Source organism: Budorcas taxicolor, chromosome 3, assembly GCF_023091745.1.
Source record: "Budorcas taxicolor isolate Tak-1 chromosome 3, Takin1.1, whole genome shotgun sequence".
NCBI classification, from domain to species: Eukaryota; Metazoa; Chordata; class Mammalia; order Artiodactyla; family Bovidae; genus Budorcas; species Budorcas taxicolor.
Genome location: NC_068912.1, coordinates 94,180,394 through 94,204,563, shown reverse-complemented (window position 1 = coordinate 94,204,563; position 24,170 = coordinate 94,180,394). Strand labels below are relative to the sequence as shown.

Genomic DNA, 24,170 nt, shown 5'->3' with positions numbered 1-24,170 from the left:
TGATATAAACCATTGTGTGGAGAAGTCTAAACATAGGACAACTGTGTTACCATCCAAACTGGACTGGATCACTTTTGAGAATGAAAGGGGCACTATTAATATGACACTGGGGTAGCAGATATAAACCTGTGTTTGCCTATCTGTAAATCAGTTACTTATTCCTATGAATAATGAGGCCATTCCTCTATCAGAGTTCTTTCCTGATTCGTCTCTTTAGCCAGTCTCTTACATTGTTTTCTCCCTTTCCAGACTATGCTGTGGAAGAGAAACCATCACAGATTTCAGTAATGCAGCAGTTGGAGGATGGTGGCCCTGACCCACTTGTATTTGTTTTAAATGCAAATTTGTTGTCAATGGTTAAAATTGTAAATTGTAAGTTGAAAATTTGTTTTTTTTTTTTAATTAAAATGAGGTCATAGATAATAAAGATTTAGATTCATTACACACAGGTATTTTTAATGAAATAAATCCTTAATGAAAACTGGTTGCTGAAGAAGTTGTTTTGTATAAAATTATATATCCTTGAGGACAACTGTGGGACTGAGACTCTTGTTTTTAATCAAAGGAGTGAGATAAGTGAATTCTCCATGGAGGAAAGCCAGATGGAACTTCTGAGTTAAGTTCTTCCTGAGATGAGTATGCCAAGTCACAACTCACCACTTGGATAACTAGAGGTGGATAAATTATCCAGGGTGATCAAGTTATACATGCTAGGTTTAAATCTCAGAAACATTTAATCATGGTGCAAAACCTTATTTGGGAGTAGTGTTAACTAACACATAGTAAAACTTCAGTGTATCACAAGTTAGAATTCAGAAGAAACTTCTCAATTCTTGGTGCTAGCTTCTTAGGCAACAGAATGAGAGAGAGGACAGTAACTTCAAATCTTGGTTCCAGTATCATACTGGAAAATGGAGAACGCATTTATCCTGGATGAATGTTAATAGGCAGAGTTTTGGAGAGATGAAGAAAGCATTGGGGAACAGTCCTCCAGTCTCACTGTGTATTTGCTTGCCACCTTTCCGTCTAGGATCAAATTTTTAAATAATTTGCTTGCAATTTCAGTTTACCATATCTAGCTTATATACTTTGAAAATAGCTAGTCTAGAATTCCTTAAGTGTGCACCATCTTAATATAGTTGGATTGGGCACCTTTTGTTTGGTATATAAAGAAACAATTCCCAGAGGGAAAGAAAGATCTTTTATTAGTGTTGATTTATATCATGATATCCATAATTTTATTTGAACCCGCTTTCAATTCCATTGAGAATCTTGTGTTGAAGTACAAATAATAAAAGTACCATGGACTGAACATTGTTTTGAACTACATATAGCTTGTGGTGTTGTGGCTCTGCATAGCCTTAAGGTGAAGAAGTGGAAGTAATTAGTCCAGAAAAGCCATCCATTTCACCACTTGGCTGTCTGAAACTTTCTTCCAGGAAAGACTATAAATAGCCAGACTCTTTCAATCACAGTTTAAATTTAATAAGTGTACATCAAAGTATATTTTCTGTAGGCCACAGCCTGAATCCAATCTGTTTGCTGAGAGCCAGAGGCACTGGTATGTTTTATTTTCTGCAATAGTCCTTTGGCTCAGTAGTGACAGTTCACAGTTGAATTACACAAAGTCAGTGGGATCTATTTTATTCTTCGGTGTGTTAAAACAGAGAGTTCTGTGGATTTCTTAAGGGTAAGGATTGAGAAGAAGGTCTTCATTTGTATATTTTTATTTCATTTGTAGATGTGAACAGGAAGTGCTGGTGTTTCACAACAAAGGGAATGCATGCAGTTGGTCAGTCTGAGATAGTCATTCTTCTGCAGTGTCTACCAGATGAAAAGTGTTTGCCAAAGGATATCTTCAACCATTTTGTGCAGCTTTATCGGGATGCTCTGGCAGGTGGGGATACTTTATAAGTTTGTCTGCACCCTTTATAGTTGATAAAAAATTTTGGACTCAGATGGAAAATAATAGTCTTTAATTTAGAAGCCTGGCATTGGACTTTGGAATTATTGGCAAGTTAGAACTTGGCATGGTTTGAGGAAGTTATAAATTTTAATACTTTATCTAGTGTAGTTGTTATTATTTTACAAAGACTGTAATCAGAGTTGTAAGATAATCCACTGGCCACAATGTAAAAAACTTTTCCTTTGATTGGTTTAGGACATGATATTGTTATCTGGTAGAAGGAAGGATAATGATAACTTGCTAACTTGTTTAATAATATTCGTATAATCATAATGTAGATATTCATTTAATTTTCAACTTTCAAAAACCACTAGCATGGGTGACTTTATTATGATTTCAAAGTAAATTATAAATATTACTAACTGTAACAATATGAAAGTAAATGCATAGCTATTAGAAGTTCAAAAGACTAAATATACTAATATAAAGACATACTATTAGAAATTGAGAGAGAGGGAATATATTTAAGTGTATATTAATAGTAGAGAAATTAAAAAAACATGTGCATAATACTTTATGTGCTATGTCTATTTTATTATGAATCCCATATTTAGATAATCAAGGTAGAAGCTTACTATATTATTTCACTGTGATTTTTTAAAAAATAAATGGACACATTATATGTGTTCTATGATCTTGATTCATTATTTTTCTTCTCTTATGGTACATTGTGTGGAATTGGCAAGTCATATGTTAAATTTTCCTTCAGTGTAAAAACCTTAAACACTCTATCCCTAGCTTAGTGGTTTCTCTGCTATATGTCACTCAAAAGACTGAAGAAGCCTTTATATGAACTGTCTTTATAATTCTTTTATGAATTTTTAATCTAAACTACATGTATTAATAACAATGTATATATCGAAGAAGGCAATGGCACCCCACTCCAGTACTCTTGCCTGGAAAATCCCATGGACGGAGGAGCCTGGTAGGCTGCAGTCCATGGGGTCGCTAAGAGTCGGACAAGACTGAGCGACTTCACTTTCACTTTTCAGTTTCCTGCATTGGAGAAGGAAATGGCAACCCACTCCAGTGTTCTTGCCTGGAGAATCCCAGGGATGGGGGAGCCTGGTGGGCTGCCATCTCTGGGGTCGCATAGAGTTGGACACGACTGAAGCGACTTAGCAGCAGCAGCAGCATATATGTATATATGTGTTTATATGTTTCTCTTTTAGCGTATATAAAATTTTTGGTTACACGTAACCATTTATCCTTTCCACAGTGAGGGGGAGCATGGTGGTTTGTGAGAAGTGACATTCTGAGAGTTTCAGGATGCCTACTGGTTATTACAGGGCATGGGAAAGTTATTTCTCCCCATCTCCCCTCCCTTCCTCCATGTCTTATACTTACGTTTTGCAAACAGACACTCAGAACATGAATTTGAATGAAACAGGAATTATACGTACCAGATTTTTTTTTTTGAGTTAGTCTTCAGTTATTTCCCTCTTTTACTTAAAAACCTTTCTTGGCTTCATGTTACCTTTAGAATAAACCGTGTACTCTGACATTCAGTGCTGTACATATCTGATCCTCTATTTTCAATCTCATTTCCCACTAGTAATCTCCTTATGCTACCATTGAAGCCACACTAAACATTTCTTGGTTTGTTACACATTGGGTTGGCCAAAAAATTTGTTTGGGTTTTACAGAAAACTGGCTTAAAACTCAGCATTCAAAAAACTAAGATCATGGCATCTGGTCCCATCACTTCATGGCAATTAGATAGGGGAAAAAGTGGAACCAGTAACAGATTTTATTTTCTTAGGCTCTAAAATCACTGTGGACAGTGACCGTAGCCACGAAATTAAAAGATGCTTGTTCCTAGGAAAAAAATCTATGACAAACCTAGACAGCATATTAAAAAGCAGAGATATCAGTGTTGGACAAAGGTCTGTATGGTCAAAGCTGTGGTTGTTCCAGTAGTCATGTTCAGATGTGAAAGTTGGACCATAAAGAAGACTGAGCACTGAAGAAATGATGCTTTTGAAGTGTGTTGCTGCAGAAGACTTTCGAGAGTCCCTTGGACAGCAAGGATATCCAGCTAGTCAGTCCTAAAAGAAATCAACCCTGAATATTCATTGGAAGGACTGATGCCGAAGCTGAAGCTGTAATACTTTGGTGAAGAGCTCACTCAATGGAGAAGATCCTGATGCTGGGAAAGATTGAGGGCAGGTGGAGATGGGGGTGACAGAGGATGAGATGGTTGGATGGCACACTGACTCAATGGACATGAGTTTGAACAAACTCTGGAAGATAGTGAAGGACAGGGAAGCCTGGCGTGCTGCAGTTCATGGGGTCGGACACAACTTAGCAACTGAACAACAGCAACCAGTATTCTTGCTGGGAAATCCCATGGACTGAGGAACCTGGCAGTCTATAGTCCATGGGGTTGCAAAAGAGTCAGACACAACTTAGTGACCAAACAACAACAAGGCTTAGGAGAAGAATTGCTTTTTTATAGGGAACGGATATCTGCAACATTATTAGGTGATGTTAAACTAAGGTCCGTTTAGTCAAGGCTGTGGTTTTTCCAGTGGTCATGTATGGATGTGTGAGCTGGACTGTGAAGAAGGCAGAGCGCTGAAGAATTGATGCTTTTGAACTGTGGTGTTGGAGAAGACTCTTGAGAGTCCCCTTGGACTGCAAGGAGATCCAACCAGTCCATTCTGAAGGAGATCAGCCCTGGGATTTCTTTGGAAGGACTGATGCTAAAGCTGAAACTCCAGTACTTTGGCCACCTCATGCAAAGAGTTGACTCATTGGAAAAGACTCTGATGCTGGGAGGGATTGGGGGCAGGAGGAGAAGAGGACAACAGTGGATGAGATGGCTGGATGGCATCACTGACTCAATGGACATGAGTCTGAGTGAACTCCGGGAGATGGTGATGGACAGGGAGGCCTGGCGTGCTGCGATTCATGGGGTCGCAAAGAGTCGGACATGACTGAGCAACTGAACTGAACTGAAACTGTTTCCCAGAGAGGTTTACCAGTTTATATCTATCTGTGCCCATCTCCAGTGTATAAAAGTTGTCAACATTTGGTATTATCAGAGTTTTAATTTTTGCCATACTGGTGGATATAAAATGATATCTCACTCTGAATTGCATTTCACTGACTATTAATGAGACTGAGCATATTTTCATGTATTTATTGGCCATGTATAGTTTTTTTTTCTGTGACACATACATCCTGTTTATGTCTTTCACCCCTATTTCTATTGCATTAGCATTTTCTTTGGAATTCCTTTAATTTTTTCAACATAAGTGTTAACTATGACCATTTTCTGACACAGTTAAATTCAGTATGTATTAGTTTTTTATTACTATATTCCTAAGCCACAAACTTACTGGCTTAAAGTAACACACATTTATTATCTCAGTTTCCATAGGTTAGGAGTCCAGGTACAGCTTAGGTGAATCTTCATCTCAGGGTGCCTTATGGTGTTAGCTATGCTGGGCTTCTCATTTGGAGTGCAAGGTCCTCAGGTTGTTGGCAGAATTCACTTTCTTACAAATACCCATTTTCTTGTTACTACTGGTTGGGACGTACTCTCGGCTTCTAGAGGCTGCCTGCAGTTCCTTGCCTCGTAGATAGTTTACCATGTGGGTGTTTCCTTTTCTTGAGGTCACCAGGACTGTCTCCGCTTTGAATCTCTGACCTCTAGACCTAGATTTAAAGAGCTTATGTCAGGCCAACTCTGATAATCTCCCTGTTGATTAACTCAGAGTTTATTGATTAGTAACCTAATCATGGGAGTGACACCCAATATATTAATAGGTGTTTTTACCACAGAAAGGTAGGGAATTAAACAAGGTGTGAACAAGAGGAAGCTGACAGTTCTGCCTCAGAACATTTCGGTCCTTCCAAACATGACACAGACCTCAGCATACTTCACTCATTTAATATCTTTACCATTCTTACATTTGTTGTAATTTGTTTTACCTTTTGTAAAAGAAAAAAAAATTAATTATATTCAATTATATTCAGTTTTTAATTCCAGTATTAAAAACCAATATTGATTTTCAGTTCATTCAAAATTATTAAATTTACCGCTATATTTTCTTGTTATCTGCTATTTTAGTATCCCATGTTTCCATTAGGACTTGCTTTTCTTGCTGAAATACATCTTTTAATTAGTTCTCTTGATGAGGGTGTATGGTTGTTAAACTCCATTAGTCTTTGTATGTCTGAAATGTTCTTATTTTTTCCATCATTCTTGAATAATTAGTTGGCTACAGAATTCTAGGTTAACAGATTTTTTCCCTCCCTTTCTTCCTTCTTTCATTCATTGCTTCATTTCACCTGCCCTTAGCAAGTACTTTGAAGGTATTACCTCATTGTCTTCTGGCATTTTCTGCAATCTGAAAGAAAGTGAAAATGTTAGTCTCTCAGTCTTCTCCTACTCTTTGTGACCCCACGGACGAGAGCCTGCCAGGCTCCTCTTACTGGAATTCTTCAGGTGAGACTACTGGAGTGGGATGCCGTTTCCTCCTCTAGAGGATCTTCCCGACCCAGAGGTTGAATCTGGGTCTACTGCATTGCAGGCAGATTCTTTGCCATCTGAACTACGGGAAGCCCTGCAATCTAGCTGCTTTTTTTGAGCTGCATATGTTATAGATTCTTAGTTCCCCTACCAGGGACCAAGCCCTTGGCCTTTTTAAGGGCAGCGTGCTAATCAGTGCACTGCCAAAGAATTCCCCTTTTTTCCTTTTTTAATAAATAGTTATTTGTCTTTCCTCTTTGGCTTTTAGAACTGTCTCTTTCTCTTTGATTTTCTGTAAGTTCACTACTAAAGTTCTCTTTTTGTAGTCAAGTATATGAGGTATAATTTATATACAGTAATGTGCCTTTTTAGACATATATTACTATATATAAATACACATATATTCAGTTTAGTGAATCTAGACAAACCAGTAAAGTCCAGTAACAGCTACCAGTATCAAATATATACTGTTTTCATTATCTTTAAACCCTGCTTCATGTCCCTTTGTATTTAATCCCCTCACCTTACCCTCTGCTCCTGGCAACTAGTAATTTGATTTCTGTCCCTGTAGTTTTGCATTTTTGAGAAAGCCATATAAGTGGAATCTCACTGTTGTGTTTGACTAATTTTTTTAGTGCAGTGCTGTTGAGATTTGTCTGTATGGTTGGATGGATGTTGTTGTTGTTCATTGGTTCAGTCATGTTCACCTCTTTGTGACTCCATGGACTACAGCACAGCCGGCTTGCCTGTCCTTTACCATCTCTCAGAGCTTACTCAAACTCATGTTCATTGAGTTGGTGATGCCACCCAACCATCTCATCCTCTGTCATCCCTTTTCCTCCTGCCTTCCATCTTTCCCAGCATCAGGGTCTTTTCTAATGAGTCAGCTCTTTGCATCAGGTGGTCAAAGTATTGGAGCTTCAGCTTCAGCGTCAGTCCCTCTAGTGAATAGTCAGGATTGATTTCCTTTAGGGTTGACTGGTTTGATCTTGCAGTCCAAGGGACTTTTCAAGAGTCTTCTCCAACACCACAGTTCAAAAGCATCAATTCTTCGGCACTCAGCTTTCTTTATGGTCCAATTCACATCCATACATGACTACTGGAAAAACCATAGCTTTGACTATATAGACCTTTGTAGGCAAAGAAATGTCTCTGCTTTTTAATATTCTAAGTTTGTCATTGCTTTTCTTTCAAGGAGCAGGTGTCTTTTAATTTCATGGCTGTAGTCATCATTCATAGTGATTTTGGAGCCCAAGAAAATGAAGTGTGTCACTGTTTCCCCATCTAATTAACATTTTTTGAGAACACACTGTGTGCAAGATGCTATTTGGCATTTTACATATATTCTGTCATTCACATCAAGTCTGAAATTTGGTGTAATCTTCCCTATTGTCACAGATGTTGAGGCTCACAGAAATTAGGTAACTTGCACCCAATCTCATAATAGTAAATGCTCAAGCTAGTGTTCAAACCCATGTCTTTGTGACTTCATAATCTGTGATTTTTTTTTTCCAAAATAACATTTTCCTTCCTTGATATGGGGATTATTCTTTTCTTATAGATCTGGCCCAGCAGTTTAAATGTGCAGCCAGATTTGATTAATCCTGGGGCAAAGGTTGTTGTTGTTCAGTCACTTACTCATGTCTGACTCTTTGGAACCCCATGGACTGCAGCATGCTAGGCTTCCCTATCCTTCACCATCTCCTAGAATTTGCTCAGACTCATGTCCATTGATTTGAAGATGCCATCCAACCATCTCCTCTTCTGTCGCCCTCTTCTCCTTCTGCCCTCAATCTTTCCCAGCTTTAGGGTCTTTTCCAATGAGGCAGAGGTACTACCCCGAAGGTATTTGGAAGATGATGATGTGCAGGTGAATGTGGCTTTCAGCCATAAAGCTTCTCTGGATTTTGGGGGGTGGTATTCTCTCCACTTGTGGTCCCTGCTTTTAATATAGCTTCCACTTCTCTCAAGGATTCTATGTTCCATCACTGAACTGTTCTGCAAATAGACTCTAGTTTCCAAGGAAAGTAAGCATTAACTTCTCCGATGGCGATTTCTCTACTTGCTATTATTTCAGAGGTATCAAAGGAAGTTTGCACATGTCTCGGAATAAATCTTCTGTTACCTTATTGAACAGCTCTTATCAGGAGGTTCTTTTGTAATTCTAAACTGAGGAAACTGTCTCCTTAATGAAGGGTGACTTGTTACTATTTCATTCAAAAAATACTTGAATTAGAAAGTGCTTGGTTAAGAGCATTTGCAAGTAAAAGAAAAAAACCTGCCTGATATAAGATTAAATAAGCCCTAGGTTGTTTCTGTTTCATGTTTATCTCAACTATTAATAAAATTAGAATAAATCCAATCTGTGGTTCTACTTTCTCCATAAATTTTTTCCCTTAAGTGTCTCTTATGTATCTGTATTTAATGTCTTCATTAATTATATTCATGAATTGAATTTATTTACTCAATGGGACTGTAAACTGTGTGAGAGCAGGTACCTAATCCTAATATATTTTCATGAACTTTGAGGTAATAATTCTGATCCTGAGACCTCTAAAGTAATTCACACAGTAAGTTGTATAATCTAAAGGAAGGTATCAATATTTTTTGATGTCTTTTAGCCAGACAAACTAGAGTGTGCTAATAATTCAAGGTATTTTATGCTCACCAGAAGCCCTCATCAAATTGGAAAACAACTTTTCATTTACTAAATGCTATTTATTTAAAAAATAACTTTATAAATGTGTGTCTTTCATAGTGAAAGGTTGGGAATTAATGTTTGGTAATGTCTGGCCCGGAGAACGCAATGGCAACCCACTCCAGTACTCTTGCCTGGAAAATCCCATGGATGAAGGAGCCTGGTAGGCTGCAGTCCATGGGGTCGCTAAGAGTCAGGCGCGACTGAGCGACTTCACTTTCACTTTTCACTTTAATGCATTGGAGAAGGAAATGGCAACCCACTCCAGTGTTCTTGCCTGGAGAATCCCAGGGACGGTGGAGCCTGGTGGGCTGCCGTCTATGGGGTCGCACAGAGTCGGACACGACTGAAGCGACTTAGCAGTAGCAGTAATGTCTGGCCCAGTGCTGATAATAATGATTATTAAAAATATGATTGTTTTATTGATAGTAATTAATGTACTTTTTCGTTTTAGGGAATGTTGTAGGCAACTTGGGACATTCCTTCTTCAGTCAAAGTTTCCTTGGCAGTAAAGAACATGGTGGATTCTTATATGTGACATCTACCTACCAGTCACTACAAGACCTAGTACTCCCAACCCCACCTTACTTGTTTGGGATTCTCATTCAGAAATGGGAAACTCCTTGGGCTAAAGTGTTTCCCATCCGACTAATGTTGAGACTTGGAGCTGAATATCGACGTAAGTAAAAAATACCCTCTTCGAAACCATATGACCAAGACCAAGACATAAAAACTTAGTGAAGACTTGAGATATTCAGAGCCCCATGGTGATACAATTAAACAGAAGTAGTCTTTTAAAATAACTAAGCTAAATATGGTCAGTGTCTCTACCTTCTCTTTGCGGCCTCCTCCTGGGATCTTCTGGACCCATGTCTCTTGCATTGCTTTGACTGTAATGGGAAGGACTCAAAATAACAAGTGAGGGTGCTAGTGATTATTTATTGCCTTGTAAACTTACTGGTTTTATAGGTTAATTTATAGGTTTTATACAGGACCATCTTCAGAAAAAATGAATATCAGCTTACCAAGTAACTACTTTTTATAGTATCCATATATGGTGAGCATATTTTTTTCACTTGCTTGGAAAATAGTTATGACAAATTATATTTATATACTGTAACAGACAGGAAGCTAGTGGTATAGAGATAACTCTCAGCTGGTAAAGTAAGCAATAAAAGAGCCTCTGTGCCCATGGTTGTAGCAGTGCAACTAAGCTGTGATTGTTTTTAAAGACATTAAGGCCTGAATGCAAGCCTTATTTTAAACTTCATTTCAAAGTTGCCCTGGTCTAGGAATCAGACCACTGGAATAGGTTTTTAACTTTGCCACTTACTAGCTCTATTACTTTGAGTGAAGTCATATAAGTTGCTGACCGTCAGTTTCTTTGCCTTTTCTGTTGCATAATATTATTAAGAGGATGGTATTATGAATCAGCAAAATAAAGTAAGGAAAGGAAAGGATTAAATTTAGAGGAAACAACATTTGTATCTCCCTGGCTTGCACAGGCAGTTGAAACCGTAAAGTTCAAGGAGCCAGCTAGGATCACCTGGTGTTTGGCTTATGTAAGGAGTGTCCTGATTCAGACATGTATAAGAGTGAACTCTTTTTAAAAAAGACTTCCTAACCACAGAGGAAGGAATTCAGTGCTGTAATGAGTAATTACAATTATATTTTGAGAACTTTATGAAACTTGGTATCTCTTTTACCAAAATTATAAGCTGCCGAACTTAGTCTGTTCATTTCTCATTTGCATAGTTTACCCATGCCCACTGTTCAGCGTCAGATTTCGGAAGCCATTGTTCGGAGAGACTGGGCATACCATCATGAATCTTCTTGCAGTAAGTTGAGAATTTTTGTTTTCTTGTTCCTTACTGGGGTTTGTATGGGAGAAGGAAGCAGATTTTATTATTTTGTTCATACCTTGCTGCTTCAGGGAAGTGAAGATTTATGTTAAAAGAACAGAACATGTATATTCTTTGGAAAGTACTTGGAGCTTTGGAATGAAATAGTACTGGATTCTGGCTCTTGGTTATACACTTACTAAGTGACCTTGCAGGAATATTGTGAGCAGTAGTGCATACTTAAAGCACAGAGCATTATATCTTGTTTTAATTTTAAGCCTGGCATCCTAGAGATTTCTCCTGTGTCCATGTAGCTTACAATTTAGCCAAAGACTGATCAGAGATTGTATTCACATACCTCAAGGCAATAAGGCATCTATACTTTCTTGATCTGTGGACTGGGATTCAAATGTTATTCCTTTATTTTCCACTGGACTCTCTCATGTCTCCTTGGCACATGCATAGCCTCTGACCCTGCTGACCAAGGATTAGGTGGCTTGGGCCCACTAAGGTCTCTGCTGCACATGTGAACAGACCAAGGTCAGTCCTGGGTATGTATGTGGAGAATTTATGAAATTCCCTGTGGCTGTCTCACTCCCAGAACTCCTTGTTACATTTCGGGCCAGTCTGCCTGCTTACTACTTGCTCCAAATAGATTAGCAGCCTCTGGGTAACAGAGCCGCTGGTCTTCTTTCACTAGTCGCTGAGAGTACCACTTTGACTGAGACACTCCAAATCAAGCAAGATTCTACAAGAAGCAAAACTTACTGTTTTCACAAACTACCTTGCCTTGGTTGAACTATCGGGCAAAGTGAGGGGCAGCTCCAGGCAAGAAGATCACAGACTCAACTCTATTCTTCTTCCTTGAAGCTCAGTGATTTTCCTGAATGAGCACGTCTCAGCGTATTGTGTGCTTTTAGCCTGAGTCAAGGGCACTGAAATGGTTGGGTGTTTGTTTTCTTTTTTAAATAGATTTATCTAACTTTATTGCTTTTGGGGGACTTGATTTATTACCCTGTCATGGAATTGTAGTTATAGTTCCAGTTATCTTTCAAAGAGATTTAAACCGTGGGAAAGGTTCTTATAGGTCTACTCATGTAGCTGCCATTTGCAGTGTTCTCCATTCCTTTGTGTAAATCTGCATTTCCATCTGGTGTCCTCCTCCCTGAAAGATTTCCTCTAATGTTTCTTATAGTGTGGATTGACTGGTAATGAATTCTTTTAGCATCTGTGTTTCTTACAAAGTCCTTTGTATTTGAAAGAAGACACTTTTGCCGGATGTAGAATTCTAGGCCGACAGTTCTATTCTTTGAGAATTTTAAAGATTTACTCTATTGCCTTCTGGTTTGCAATTTTTTCTAATGAGAAATATGCTTTCCATCTTGCCTTTGTTTCTCTCTACAGCAATTTGTATGATATCTGGAATGAGAATGTAAGAAGCATTTTCCCCCCACAAATTGACTAGAAATATTGAGAAACAAGAGCAGATAGTGACATCAATAGACAAATACTTTAAACGTACAGCCATTTTTCTAATATACTATATAATTATGCTCAGATACTTTCTGTCCTTTAGCCATGACAAAGAAACTTTTATGCAATCACCAGTAGGACATATAGCTGTTATTTCACTATTTATGATGAGATTCTGCAAATAGTATCTAACATTTTTATGATTCTTTGTAACTCAAAATGCTTTATATTATTTTGCCACCACAATAGTTCTACAAGTTAGTAGGGATGCATATTATTTACATTTTAAAGATTCAGCAACCTAAGCTTAGAAATTGTATAGCAAACTGTAAAGCCAGGGTTTGCATCTTCCTACTCCATCCTCCTTGCTCTTTCTGCTACATACTCCTAAGATTCTCGGCCAGTGCTCTTAGATGCAAACACTTGTGAGAACAAGCTTCTAGATTTAAAGCAAACTTGCTTTATAGAATTTATTGAATTTAGGGTGGATCGGATCATTACATTTTTCTCAATATTCTAGCCAAATCATTAATTATCATATGTTGAAAGTAGTACTATTAAATTTGTTTTGAAATGTAATTATTAGCTTCTCTAAACACTGAACAAAGTAGTCTATCAATTCAATCTTGAATTATGTTAAAATTAACTGGCTCAGAGTACAGAAAAAACAGTGTAATGTGAATTACCTATTCCAGCTATAGGGCTGAGAATAAAATAGTGGAAAATATATGGTTGCCATTGTAAGTGGAAGAGGGCTTCCCTGGCGGCTCAGTAGTGAAGGGTCCAGTTACCAGTGCAAGAGACACAGGTTCAATCCTGGGTCAGGAAGATCCCCTGGAGAAGAAAACGACAACCTACTCCAGTGTTCTTGCCTGGGAAATCGCATGGACAGAGGAGCCTAGTGGGCTACAGTCCATCAGGTCTCAAGGGTCGGACATTACTTAGCGACTGAAACAATAGTCACAGTGATTTTTAGTGGCTTTGGACATTATTTGGAATTAAGCTAAACTTCACAGATTAGGGACACAGTTCTTCATAAGACTGCCATTACTTCAGGTGCTAGCTGTAAGTTCAAGGGTCCCCAGACCTCCTACAGTTGGCACTAACTAGATACAAATGTGGGAGATCCCATTAACCCGTCAGGTTTGATGATTCACTGGAATGATTCACAGAACTCAGCAAAGTACTGTGCAGTTGACCCTTGAACAACATGGGTTTGAACTGCTCAGATCCACTTATTTGGATTTTTCTTCCCCCCCAGTAAATTTGTACTATACAATCCATGGTTACTAGAATCTGCAGATTACAGAAGTGCAGTTCAGAGAGCTGAGTGTAATGTTATACATGGATTTTTGACTGTTCAGGGGTTGACTCCCCTAACCCCCATGTTATTCAAGAGCCAACTGTACTTAAGAGTTTTATTATAACAGTGGAGATATAAATCAGGAGCAGCCAATAGAAGAGACACATAGTGCCAAACAACTAACTTTTGTGTCTTGAGTTTTTATTGGTGATTCCTTACTATTCCTGATTGATTGAATCATTGGCTATGTGATTGAACTCAATCTTCAGCCCCACTTCAGCATTCCCCAAAAGTCAGGCTGGTATCGTGTACCTCAAAGCCCCAATCTCTCATCATGTGGTTGATGTTTCTGAAATGGCCAGCTACCACCCTGAGTCACCTTGTTAGCCTGAATATCATCAAGTTGACACGGACTGTCAAATGCAGTAGACATAGGCCCCACCAGGAATGACAAGGGCACTCGTATCACTCAGGAAATTCCAAGGGTTTAGAAGCTATGTCCCAGGAACCAGGGGCAAAGGTCAGCCAAATTCTTTATTATACAGTAAGACTCTACTCAATGCCCATGAATGTCCAAGATGTCTTTCTATCTGGATTTTGGGAATAGGCATTATTCCCAGACCTGTGTATCAGATAATGCTCCCAGTAATCACTTCAGGCATTTTTGTCACTGGCCTCAGGTTACCTCACACTTATTAGCTAATGAGAGCACTGCTAAATACTGGATGTGACCTTCTGCAAACCTTCGGAGTCCTGTCTGCAGTTTTCTCCTCTCTGTCCTGTCAACTCTAACTACCTTCATTTTTCTCATTTTTCAGTTTTCTCCTCAGGAAATCTGCCAGCCTCTGCCAGGGTTCCCCTTTCCTGCATCTGAGCTTGGAAGCTCTCCTGGAGCATAACCTGGGCAGTCACAGAGCTCATCTTGTTTGTTTCCAGTCTCTCAAGGATCACTGTCCTTGGTTACCTGAAATCGCTCTCTTAAAAATCATTGTTCCATGTGTTTTGTGTGGTCTTTGGTTGTTTAAGACATGAGGGTAATCTAGTCTCCTTTCCTCCACCTTGGGCAGAAATGAAAATTTCTAACTTCTGTTTTAATATATAATATCTCTCTATATTCTTCTACTCCAGCCCCCACCCCTTTGTCCTTCCTTGGTAATTTTAGTTTTAGTCTCATTTTTCTGGAGGATAGTTTTTCTTTCAGGTTGTAATCTATTTTGGAATGAAAAGGAGATATTTGTCCTGCAATCTAGCAACAGCAGCCTAAGGTTTCTGTGATCTCTATCATTTCATTTACACAAACATTTGTTGAATTATCTCCTGAAGCATCTCACTCTACATCATCACTTTCTCTCTAGATTATCAGGATCCTGCAGTCTATTGATTTCAATAAACCTTTTCACGATTTCTCACTCCTGTTACTTTTCTGTTTTTGTATATTTTGATTCCATAGTTTCATCATCAAATCACTTTTTTACATAATTCTAGTTCCTTTTTCTCTTTTACTGTGTGTTGTGGTAGCCTGGCAAAATGTAAACCCTGCTTAAATCTACCTCTTTCTTTAAGACTTAAAAAAATTTTATGTATGGTAAAAGCCACCTTTTTTTGAGTACATTTCCAAGAGTTTTCACACATGTACCACTCTCACAATTGAAGTACAGAACAGTTCTGTCACTCCAGAATATTTGCTGCTGCTGCTGCTAAGTCACGTCAGTCATGTCCGACTCTGTGTGACCCCATAGACGGCAGCCTACCAGGCTCCTGCGTCCCTGGGATTCTCCAGGCAAGAACACTGGAGTGGGTTGCCATTTCCTTCTCCAATGCATGAAAGTGAAAAGTGAAAGGGAAGTCGCTGGTGCACTTCTAATGTCTGGTAATCATTGATTCTTTGTCCCTGTAGTTTTAGTTTTTTCAGACTGTCCTGTAAGGGAAATTATACAGAATGTAGCCTTCTCAGTCTGGCTTCTTTTACTTATCTTAATGCATTTGAGATTAATCTATGTTATATGTATTGTTGGGGAGGAAATAAAATCTTTCTTTTCCACTCATCTCAGGTTCTTTGGCTGAGGTCATCTAAATTAAACTGGCCAAAGACTGATTAACAAGAGGCATATTTAGCTGTGGGATACTCTGGTAACCTTCAGTTATCAATAGATGATTGATTTTTATTGCTGAGCCAGGGTTGTGTTGTATGTGTGAACTATAGTTTATTCATTCACCTGTTGATGGATATCTGGGTTTCTGGTTTCTTGCAACTGAATAAAACTGCTATAAATATAAACATTCATGTATTAAACTCTGTGTGAATGTTTAGTTTTCATTTATCTAGGCGTGGGAGAGTTGAGCCATATTGTATGTTTAACATTATGAAAGTGAAAGTCGGTCAGTCGTGTTCAACTCTTAGCACCTTTCAGTCGGTTCAGTTGCTCAGTCATGTCCAACTCTTTGTGACCCCATGACTGCAGCACGCCAGGCTTCCCTGTCCATCACCAGCTCCCGGAGGTTGCTCAGCTCATGTCCATAGAGTTGGTGATACCATCCAACCATCTCATCCTCTGTTGTCCCCTTCTTCTCACGCCTTCAGTCTTTCCCAGCATCAGGGTCTTTCCCAGTGAGTCAGTTCTTCACATCAGTTGGCCAAAGTATTAGAGTTTCAGCTTCAGCATCAGTCCTTCCATGAATATTCAGGACTGATTTCCTTTAGGATTGACTGGTTGAATCTCCTTGTAGTCCAAAGGATTCTCAAGAGTCTTCTCCAACACCACAGTTCAAAAGCATCAATTTTTCAGTGTTCAGCTTTCTTTATGGTCCAGCTCTCACATCCATAATGACTACTGGAAAAAACCATAATTTGACTAGATGGACATTTGTCAGCAAAGTAATGTCTCTGCTTTTTAATATGCTGTCTACGTTGGTCATAGGTTTTCTTCCAAGGAGCAAGCATCCTTTAACTTCATGGCTGCAATCACCATCTGCAGTGATTTTGGAGCCCAAAAAAATAGTCTGTTGCTGTTTCCATTGTTTCCCCATCTACTTGCCATGAAGTGATGGGACTGGATGACATGGTCTTAGTTTTCTGAATGTTGAGTTTTAAGCCAACTTTTTCACTCTCCTCTTTCACTTTTCATCAAGAGGCTCTTTAGTTCTTCCTTGCTTTCTGCCATAAAGGTGGTGTCACCTGCATTTCTGAGGTTATTGATATTTCTCCCGGCAGTCTTGATTCCTGCTTGTGCTTCATCCACTCCGGCATTTCGCCTGATGTACTCTACATGTAAGTTAAATAAGCAGGGTGACAATATGCAGCCTTGATGTACTCCTTTCCCAATTTGGAGTCAGTCTGATGTTCCACATTCAGTTCTAACTGTTGCTTCTTGACCTGCATACAGATTTCTCAGGAGGCAGGTCCAGTGGTCTGGTATTCCCATCTCTTTCAGAATTTTCCACAGCTTGTGATCCACACAGTCAGTGCTTTGGCGTAATCAGTAAAGCCAAAATAGATGTTTTTCTGGAACTCTCTTGCTTTTTCCATGATCCATCGGATGTTGGCCATTTGATCTCTGGTTCCTCTGCCTTTTCTAAATCCAGCCTGAACATCTGGAAGTTCACGGTTCACGTACTGTTGAAGCCTGGCTTGGAGAATTTTGAGCATTACTGTGCTAGCTTGTGAGATGAGTGCAGTTGTGAAGTGAGCATTCTTTGGCATTGTCTTTCTTTGGAATGAAAACTGACCTTTCCAGTCAGTTATTGAGTGCAGCACTTTCACAGCATCATCTTTCAGGATTTGAAATAGGTCAACTGGAATTCCATCACCTCCACTAGCTTTGTTCATAGTGATGCTTCCTAAGGTCCACTTGACTTCATGTTCCAGAATGTCTGGCTGTAGGTAAGTGATCACACCATCATGGTTATCTGGATCGTGAAGATCTTTTTTGTACAGTTCTTCCGTGTATTCTTGCCACCTCTTCTTAATATCTTCTGCTTCTGTTCGGTCCATACTGTTTCTGCCCTTTATTGTGCCCATCTTTGCATGAAATGTTCCCTTGGTATCTCTAATTTTCTTGAAGAGATCTTTAGACTTTCCCATTTTATTGTTTTCCTCTTTTTTTTTTTTTTTTGCTTGGTCACTGAGGAAGGCTTTCTTATCTCTCCTTGCTGTTCTTTGGAACTCTGCTTTCAGATGGTTATATCTTTTTCTCTTTTTCCTTTAGCTTCTCTTCTTTTCTCAGCTATTTGTAAGGGCTCCTCAGACAACCATTTTGCCTTTTTGCATTTCTTTTTCTTGGGGATGGTCTTAGTCTGCCTCCTGTACAATGTCATGAACCTCCATCCATAGTTCTTCAGGCATTCTGTCTATTAGATCTAATCCCTTGAATCTACTTGTCACTTCCTTTCTATAGTCGTAAGGGATTAGATTTAGGTCATACTTGAAAAGTCAGTTGATTTTACCAGTGCAGATCTGACTCTTTCTTCATTCTTAACTTACATCCAAGTTAAATATGAGTGAAGACAGAAAGAGCAGCATACCCATGGGTCTCACTTTAGATTCATGACCAGTACCATTAAGGAAGCTCTTGAACCTACCCAGCAATCCTTCCTGGTCCCTAATACATTCCTAGCTCCCCATGTGACTTTTTGTACGTGATTTCTTCTCACATTTCCTGTGCTGCCTCTCCCTTCCTTAGTTTCAGCTGATGACATAACCCCAATTTCCCTGAATGAATAGAAGCAATCAAAAGATAGTTTTCACACAGTTCCGTCCAACAACTTACTAGCATCTATGCATTTCCTACTCTTAGTTTCCAGGACACCATTCTTTCTCAGTTCTTTTCCTGCATTCTTCTGACCTGCCACCTTCCCCTTCCCATCATATTCTGTATCTTAGTTGGTGGCAGTTCCTGTCTTCTACTTGCCCAAGCCATACAGTTCAGGATTATCAACTCTTTTTTTTTTTTTCACATTCCACATCCAACCTAAGGGCAAATATTGTCTGTTTTCCCTTTAAATATATCTAGAATCTGATAACTTCTGACTGCCTTTTGAACTGTTAAAATCTTGGTTCAAGTTATCACTGTCTCTTGCTTGGATTATTTTTATTGTGTTTATCTGATCTCCTTTCTTCTATTCTTGGTCCTTTTCCATCTGTTCTTTACAGAGGAGAGAGAGAGATCTATTACAGTAGGTCGAAAGCCTTCTCAAAGTAAAGGTCAAGGTCCTTGTGACGGACAGGACCCTGTGAAATCTAGCTGTGACCTGAACTGCTGCCACTTGAGCTCACTTCGCTTCACTGGATGTGGTGTATGTGTGTGTTTTAGTGTATAAATGTTCACTGAGTTCCCAGCATGTTCCAGGCATTTAGGATATAACAAGAACGAAGCAAGTGATCATCTCTGCTGTCTTGGAGCTTACCTCATAGGGAGGAGACAGTTAACAAATAAATACAGAAAATGTCAGGTGCTGATAAAGCAAGATAAACATTTAAATACTTGTTTAATATTGTATATAATGGTATATGAAACTCCTTAATCTGCTTCCTTGTGAGAGTTTGCAGACTAACTGGAGAGCTAGAATACACACAGTGGAGCTTTCATCATGCATTTTCTTATTATTTAAATGAATAAATTGATTTATTTAATTCAGAAGTATTTAATTTTGGCATTCTTTTCCTTTGTTCTAATTTTATTATGTTAATCAGATCCTGCCATTGATGAATTCTTTATTCCACTTCAATCTGCTTTTGCCCAGGACTTTAGAAATTACCAGTATACATTGCCAGTAGTTCAAGGTTTGGTGGTTGATATGGAAGTTCGGAAAACCAGCATCAAAATTCCCAGCAACAGATACAATGAGGTAAGATTTACTGTGATTTTTTTCATAATTGAACATTACAAATGGAGATGAAAAATACATGATTGCATGTAAAATGTTAATTTATGGACAGTGAAATCAGTTCATAATATTATATGAATTAGATCAGTGATAGAGAATTTCATAACAGAAAGGAAGATGTTAAATTTGTCATACTTAGTTTTTGGTTGCGTCATTTGTTGTTTTTTGACCTTTTAGTGCTGACGATCGGTAGCAGGTTTGCATTTTGATGGAGGTATAAAATTAACTTTATAATATTAGTGGTGGAATCTTTTGATTTTTCCCTCTTTTGGTAAGTATATATTATTAACTACCCTTAATGTTTAAGCATAGCTCACCTGTGTAAGTCCCAAAATGATTTTTAAGTAAAATTTTGAAAGCAAATGATTGCATCTTGAATTAAGCTGTATTTTGTGACTAAAATGAAATTGTGCATACTACAGATATATTAACAGAATTATGTAAGCATTGTTCTTGCCTATTTGCCAAGTGAAGTACTACTTGAATTTTAAAATTTCTTAAAATCAATTCTGAAGTGTAGAATAGTAATCACCGTGATTTAAAAGAGGAATTTTAAAACTTAGTTTAATATGTTAAAATTTGTTGTTTTATTAGGCAGGGTAGTAACTCCCCAATTACTTCTTGTACTATTTTGGGTATAAAATAATTTCTTCCTTCCTTCTCTTACTTTCCCTTCTTCCTTTCTTTTTTCCTTTCCCATTCTGCCATTTATTCACTTAGTTGTTTGTACATTCAGTAAACATTATTTTTGTACTTGATACACACTTAAAATCACAGAGATGTGTTACTGGACTTATAAGCTCAGGGCTCAGTATTATTATGTGGGAAAGACATATTTGAAGAAAACATTCACCCCAGGCTTTCTGTCTGATGGCTTTTTTCAGGACACTAGAAAATAGTAGTGAGAAAGAGTACTTAATTTTTTCTGAGTACAATTAGCTGTTGGATAGTCCTACCTTGAAACTCTACCAAAATATGTAGAGTCAAATTTTTAAAGAGAACTATTTGTATGTAATTTGTACCCTAAATAGTTTTTTAAACTATGCTTTGAAAACTTGCTTTATTTCTCATTGAAGTGTTATTATCTATTTCACAGATATCTATTAAATATATTCTGTGATATGAAGTACAAGCCATGTTGTTGTTTTTTAGCTGCTCAGTGGTGTCTGACTCTTTGCAACGTCATGGACTGTAGCCTGCCAGGCTCCTCTGTCCATGGGATTTCCCAGGCAGGGATACTAAAGTGGGTTGCCATTTCCTTGTCCAGAGGATCTTCCCGACCCAGGGATTGAACCTGCATCTCCTGCATTGACAGGAGGATTCTTGACCACTGAGCAAACCAAGAAGCCCGTAAAAGCTATGAGGCCCCCATAATTATTTCAATACTTGACTAAGGACATTCATGACAACTTCCATTCATATTATCTGTCTTTATTTGAATTCCGCCTCCTAACTTTATGGTTGTGAAGTTTCAAAAACTTCTGTGCAAAAGCAGTAACTGTATTTCTCGTAATTTATTGTATTTAGTTTTCAGTGAAGTTTACCAATTGTATATCACTTGTTTTCCATACTTGATTTAGTAGACTCACTTCTCTTCTAATTCAATTTTGTTTTTTACAGTGTAATTTTATTTCTTATGATCTTGGACAGTTGTGTCTACTAGTTGGAAAAGTAATTTCATACACAGTATTTCATTGTATGTTGTTGTTGTTTAGCGGTAAGTTGTATCTGACTCTTTTGTGACCCCATGGACTGTGGCCCACCAGGCTCCTATGTTCAGCTTTTTCACTTTCCGCTTTCACCCTCAAGAAGGCTCTTTAGTTCCTTTTCACTTTCTGCCATTAAATTAGTATCATCTGCATATGTAAGGTTGTTGACATTTCTCCCAGCAGTCTTGATTCCAGCTTGTGAGTCATCCATCCTGGCATTTCCCATGGTATGCTCTGCATAGAAGTTAAATAAGCAGGGTGGCAATATACAACCTTTCTCAATTTTGAAGCAGTGTGTTGTTCCGTGTCCAGTTCTAACTGTTGCTTCTTGACCTGCATACAGGTTTCTTGGGAGGCAGGTAAAGCAGTCTGGTATTCCCATCTCTTTAAGAATTTTCCACATGTTATTGTGATCCACACAGTCAAAGGCTTTCTTGTAGTCAATGAAGCAGAAGTAGATGTTTTTCTGGAATTCCCTTGCTTTCTCTATAATATAATGGATGTTGGCAATTTGATTTCTGCTTCCTCTGTCTTTTGTAAATCTAGCTTGTATATCTGAAATTTCTTGGTTCACATACTGCTGACGCCTAGCTTGAAGGATTTTGAGCATTATCTTGCTAGCATGTGAAGTGAGTAAAATTGTATGGTAGTTTGAACATCCTTTGTCATTGCCCTTCTTTGGGATTGGAGTGAAAACTGACCTTTTCCAGTCTTGTGGGCACTGGTGAGTTTTCCAGATTTACTGACATACTTTCACAGCATCATCTTTTACGATTTGAAATAGCTCAGGTGAAATTCCATCACCTCCACTAGCTTTGTTCGTAATAATGTTTCCTAAGGCCCACTTGACTTCACACTCCAGGATGTATGGGTCTAGGTGAGTGACCACACCAATATGATTATCTCATCATTAAGACCTTTTTTAAATATAGTTCTTTTGTGTATTCTTGCCACCTTTTCTTAATCTCTTCTGCTTCTCTTAGGTCCTTAATGTTTCTGTCCTTTATTGTGCCCATCCTAGCATGAAATGTTCCCATGATATCTCCGGTTTTCTTGGGGAGATCTCTAGACTTTCCCATTCTATTGTTTTCCTCTGTTTTTTTGCATTGTTCACTTAAGAAGCCCCCCCCCCCTTTTTTTAATCCTAGCTATTCTCTACACTCTGTATTCAGTTGGATATATCTTTCCCTTTCTACCTTGCCTTTTGCTTCTAATATGATAATTTGTAAAAGAGATTTTATAGGTTTTAAAGCAAAAACATGACTTAACCAAAGTAAAATTTTAGAAAACTGAGTTTTGGCAGGTTATACGTAAATTATAGAGAGAGGGGGACTTCTAAGTGTCAACTGAAAAAAACAAACACAACATAAAAGATGATAATTATGTTTTGTTAAGTGGCCTTATTGAGAATACAGCCCAGGAGACAGCCTCTCAGATACCTCTGAGGGACTGTTCCAAAGAGGTAAGGGAGGAGGAGCCAGGACATGTAGGAATTTTTGCTGGAAAAAAACATGTAGTTGAACATCAAAAAATTACTGTAAAGTGTAAAAAAGTGTAAAAAATCCAGATATCTCAGGTTGATGATTTTAGTTCTTTCTAAGTATGGAAAGATACAAGAGTCAGAGTTCGCTAAAATTATTCCTTAGATATGCATCTGAGCCATCTAGGGCCAGTATCCTGTCTTTCTCCATCCTGATATCCTCTTATCAAGGACTGTTGATGGTGGCTATAGTGGTGATGAATTGATGGCAGGCAACATTCATTGTTTACCAGAATGACAGGCAGCATGCTTTGTTTACTGAAATGTCAGACAACATTTTTTTCCATATAAGGAAAGACTTTAAGCTTAGAAAGCTAGAAGGTAGTATTTCTGAAGTAGTAATTTTAATAAATGAAGTAGTCACTGTATATAAATTTTCTAATCTCCTTCATCAAGGCTATTCAAGAACTCTGTTGGTCTAGGTAAAGTTCTTATGAGACATTACTTTGATCATTGTGTTAAGTAATATCTATTGAGGGTATATTATGTATCAGGTACTATTCTAAACATATATGTATCTTCACGCTATCTCTATGAAATGAGTAGGGTAAGTCCCTTGTTACAGGTAAGGGAATTAGGGCACAGAGCTAACAAGTGTTGGAAAGTGAAAGTGAAGTCGCTCAGTCGTGTCCGACTCTTTGGGACCCCATGGACTGTAGCCTACCAGGCTCCTCTGTCCATGGGATTTCCAGGCAAGAGTACTGAAGTGGGTTGCCATTTCCTTCTCCAGCAATCTTCCCAACCCAGGGATTGAACTCAGGTCTCCCACATTGTAGGCAGACACTTTACCCTCCGAGCCACCAGGGAAGCAGCAAATGTTGGAGCTAGAATCAAACCCATGCACTCTAATTTCATTGTCCCTGTTCTTAAACACTATCCTAAACTGATTTTCATAAACATCAGTTTAATTATTATGCCTGATTGTAGGGCTGGTTTTAGGGTCTTAACAGAGGTAAAGCCCTAATCCAGTATGACCTGTGTGTTTAGTCACTCAGTCGTGTCTGACTCTTTGCGACCCCATGAACTGTAGCCTGCTAGGCTTCTCTGTCCATGGGGATTCTCCAGGCAAGAATACTGGAGTGGGTTGCCATGTCCTCCTCTAGGGGATCTTCCCAACCCAGGGATCAAACCCAGGTCTCCCATACTGCAGGTGGATTCTTTACCATCTAAGAAGGGGAAATTTGGACCTAGACATGTATGAAGAGAAGATGACAGGAAGAGGCATAAGGAGAAAATGACTGTCTACAAGTCAGGAGAGAGTTCTGAAACAAATCTTT

At 38.5% G+C, this 24,170-nt stretch overlaps 1 protein-coding gene across 4 annotated transcripts in view; it reads left to right on the top strand.

The window, feature by feature from the left end:
* ZFYVE9 (zinc finger FYVE-type containing 9) overlaps positions 1 to 24,170 on the top strand; it is a 121,424-nt gene that overhangs the window by 66,649 nt on the left and 30,605 nt on the right. For all 4 annotated transcript variants that reach the window (XM_052636791.1, XM_052636790.1, XM_052636789.1 and 1 more), the window contains 5 exons: positions 250 to 372; positions 1,742 to 1,897; positions 9,599 to 9,823; positions 10,900 to 10,982; positions 19,501 to 19,605. In XM_052636791.1, coding sequence (XP_052492751.1) covers positions 250 to 372; positions 1,742 to 1,897; positions 9,599 to 9,823; positions 10,900 to 10,982; positions 19,501 to 19,605 — 692 coding nt within the window. The remainder of the gene's footprint in view (positions 1 to 249; positions 373 to 1,741; positions 1,898 to 9,598; positions 9,824 to 10,899; positions 10,983 to 19,500; positions 19,606 to 24,170) is intronic.